General features: G+C 43.0%; 1 protein-coding gene across 1 annotated transcript; it reads right to left on the bottom strand.

Annotated features, from left to right (window-relative positions):
• Window positions 1-333: 333 nt before the first annotated feature.
• LOC108759015 (uncharacterized) lies at window positions 334-2,973 on the bottom strand. Its single transcript, XM_018504265.1, has 3 exons — window positions 2,473-2,973; window positions 2,000-2,285; window positions 334-623 (listed from the first exon to the last, which is right to left on the bottom strand). The coding sequence occupies exons 1-3, from the start codon at window positions 2,971-2,973 to the stop codon at window positions 334-336; spliced, it is 1,077 nt and encodes a 358-aa protein (XP_018359767.1).
• Between the last annotated feature and the right edge of the window lie 340 nt (window positions 2,974-3,313).

The raw sequence follows: 3,313 nt of genomic DNA, 5'->3' as shown, positions 1-3,313 counted from the left end.
ATTTCATTATTGTCAAGTTGTCCCAAGCTTATTACCAAACATGATGAAATTTGTAATGAATTTTGCGGTAAAAAATAACGAAAAATTCTCTCCGTGTATCATATTCTTTCTATAGAGGTTGTAGTTAAGATTATAATGGTTGGATCTCAATCTGTTGATCAATATGATCTCGCTTCTATTAATGAAAAGTTTAAAATATCAAGGTTTTTCTGACTCAGGTGGATATAAAGTGGAGTAATGCGCGCCAGTCTCCTTGGCTTTGCTCTCAAGATAATGGCGGAAACGACGCCGCGACCTGGATCTAGCCTCCGCTTGAAGGTCAGAGTAGGGAGTTCAGAAGAATCTCCTCGCGCCCGAGTCACATGCGTCCTTAGCTGCTTCATCAGCCACCTCATTCCCCAGGATACCTTTATGCGCAGGAATCCAAAAGAAAGTGCTCTCAATACCGATCTCTTCCAATTGCAGCAGAAGTTGCTTTATTCTGTGGATAAGGTAGTTATCGTTAACTAGTTTGTCTGAACTGACAGCTTCCAGCACGCTCCGAGAGTCAAAGAAAATTATGATTCTGGAATAACCCGCATCTAACGCGAGTGTTAGAGCTTGCAAAATGGCCCATGCTTCCGCTGTGAATACCGAAAAGTACGAGGTTAGATTATATTTGAAACGGTGTCCGAGCTCCGGGGAGTAGAAAGCCACGCTCGCGCAACCGTCTTCTGATTCTTGGATCCGTCCGTGTAGAATGTGAGAGCAGTGATGCCAGACTTGGCCCGCACTCGCGCATGCGCGTTGTTTACAGCTGAGTGGGCAGTGCTGTAGCCATTAGGTTAGGTTAGGTTAAAGTAACGATGTGGCGTCGTGTGGACCGCGAAATCTGCGCGCCAAACCGGATACAGGAGATGCGAGGAATCCCAAGAGGCAAATATAAATGAGGTTTTTGGCAGATTTCTCTTACCCTTGCAAGGAATTTTGGTATTCATAGTTTCCTGCCGAATAAATTATTTATTTTTTTACCTAGAAGAAATGTGCTCTACCTGTAAAATTATTTCACCGTCTATTCTCATCATGATTTATCCACACAATTAATATTACTGCATGCTAAGAGGTATGTCTAATTTCAATATATTTATAATTCTATTTGAGGCGACGAAGGATGCCAGTTTCACGAACGGATTAGATACTGTTGTGCCTCTGTCCGGCACGGTTCGGGTTCCACCAAAAGGACTCAAGGAATTATCTCACAAATTTACACCTTTATGTAATCTTTAGAAAATATATATTTATTCTTTAATTTCACAATACACAAGTATGGTTTACTTATAGTCACCACCTCACTTAGCGGTACTCGCGTAGTAATTTATACCATAAGAACTCGGCGCGATGCGTTACTTTTCTTAATTGACCGAATGCTGATCCCCGACCACCTGCGCGCTCGCGCTTATATCTGGTGCTTTGGAGGTCGATCTCGTGCCTTCCGTGTTGTATCGTCAGCGTTCCACTGATCGGTCGAGGCCAGCTTCTGCAACTTCCTAGTCTGCGATAATCTTGTTATTTTATTTCAGGGTTTCCTTTTATATCCACTACCCTGTTTATTTTAATTTATTAATACATCATTTAATTTATTCCTTTCGTGGCGCAATTGTCACTTGTGCAATACCGCACTCGTGACAATACTCTACTGGCGCTTTAGACTGCGCGCATGCGCGAGTGCGGACCAAGTCTGGCATCACTGTGTGAGAGCGGAGCTGTTGAGGTCCCTTAGATTGTGATTAAATTGTTGAACAATTTCACTGTTAAAACTATCCTTATAGCATATCATGAATTCGCGGAATTCCTTACGGAAGATAAAGGCCGCGTAACTGCGTTCGAACGCCGGAAGAGAGGGGGTGATCCCGATTGATCACGGCTCGATTGGACACCACCAATCACAGCGACCGGTGCTTAGGAGCTTTGTAATCTCAAGCGCTGTGAGTGGCTCGTGTCCAATTGAGCCGTGTCCAACTGAGTGCCACCCGAATGAACCCTCTCTGATTGGCAGTTAGCGGTATCCTCTCCACATGTTCTAGGCTATCGATGACCGGATGGTTCTTTTTGGACATGCACTTTAAGATGAACCTCTCGTTCAAGAAGCCGAATCTGAGTTTTAGAGATAGTTCTCTTGCTTCGCACAGCATTACGTTAATTGGTTGTCTGTATCCCAGTGCTATTCTGATGGCTTTATACTGTAACCTTTCCAATTTAAGGAAGATGTTGGGATTGTCATGCCAGGCGAATAGAGCAGGCATACTCTACAGTACCCCTGAAAACCGATCTATAGATGGAGAGCAATGAGCAACAAAAATTGTGGGTGGGAGCCCCACCATACGGCCTGAGCGAGGACATGATGTTGATGATTGCTCGTCCCTTTTGAATAAGATATTTGCAGTGCAGGTTACCTTTCATTTTGCTGTCAAGAGTCACTTCTAAAAATCTAACCTGCTCCGTCCTCGGAACGGCTTGTTGTTTAATCATAAGCGAGTGGCTGGCAATTGGCTTGTTTTTTTGAAGCGTAAACGTCATCCATTTGGACTTAGAGGGGGAGAGGTCCAGACCTTTATCGTTGAGGAAAACTGCGATGTTATTAAGGGCTTTTTGTACCCTGGAGAGCGCTTCTAGAGGGTTACTATCTGCAACGAAGATGACAATATCATCCGCATACTGGAGGAATTCAGCTTCCCCCACACATTCCCTGATCCTGCTGAGGGATAAGTTGAAGAGTAAGGGACTGAGAACTGATCCCTGAGGGGTGCCTTTATAAGCAAAGTATTTGTCGCTGATATTCCCATCTTCCAGGAAATGCACTGTCCTAGCAATAATCAAATTTTCCACAAATTTTCTAATCACGGCTGGTGTTCCGACGTTTTTGAGCTCGTTCATGATAGCGGAAGGATGTACATTGTCGAACGCTCCGGTGATGTTAAGGAAGGCAGCCACCATGAACTCCCTGTTGGAGACGGCTCCTAGGGTTAGGTTGTGACCGGAACAATGCCATAATTAATTATAAACCGTATATATTTCAATTAATTTATTATAAATTCTTACTTTGGTGATTTGGACGTTTCGTTCTTGTCTAACTTCAGAATAATTTTCTCTTCTCTCTCTAACTTGTGAGAAGTGTTCCAATTAATTCAGGATCGTTAAAATAATTTGAAAATAAGTAAAATAATTCGGCTGACTCGCCGTTATGACAAAATAATTCAAATAATTAAAGTGACGTGTTCAACAAACCTTTGAGGTATGTATTCGCTCTTCGGCGGCTTTTAATCATGTTTTTCTT

This window comes from Trachymyrmex cornetzi, unplaced genomic scaffold (genome assembly GCF_001594075.2).
Source record: "Trachymyrmex cornetzi isolate Tcor2-1 unplaced genomic scaffold, Tcor1.1 scaffold1655, whole genome shotgun sequence".
NCBI classification, from domain to species: domain Eukaryota; kingdom Metazoa; phylum Arthropoda; class Insecta; order Hymenoptera; family Formicidae; genus Trachymyrmex; species Trachymyrmex cornetzi.
Note: the sequence above shows the minus strand (reverse complement) of the source record. Positions and strands in the feature narration are given on the sequence as shown.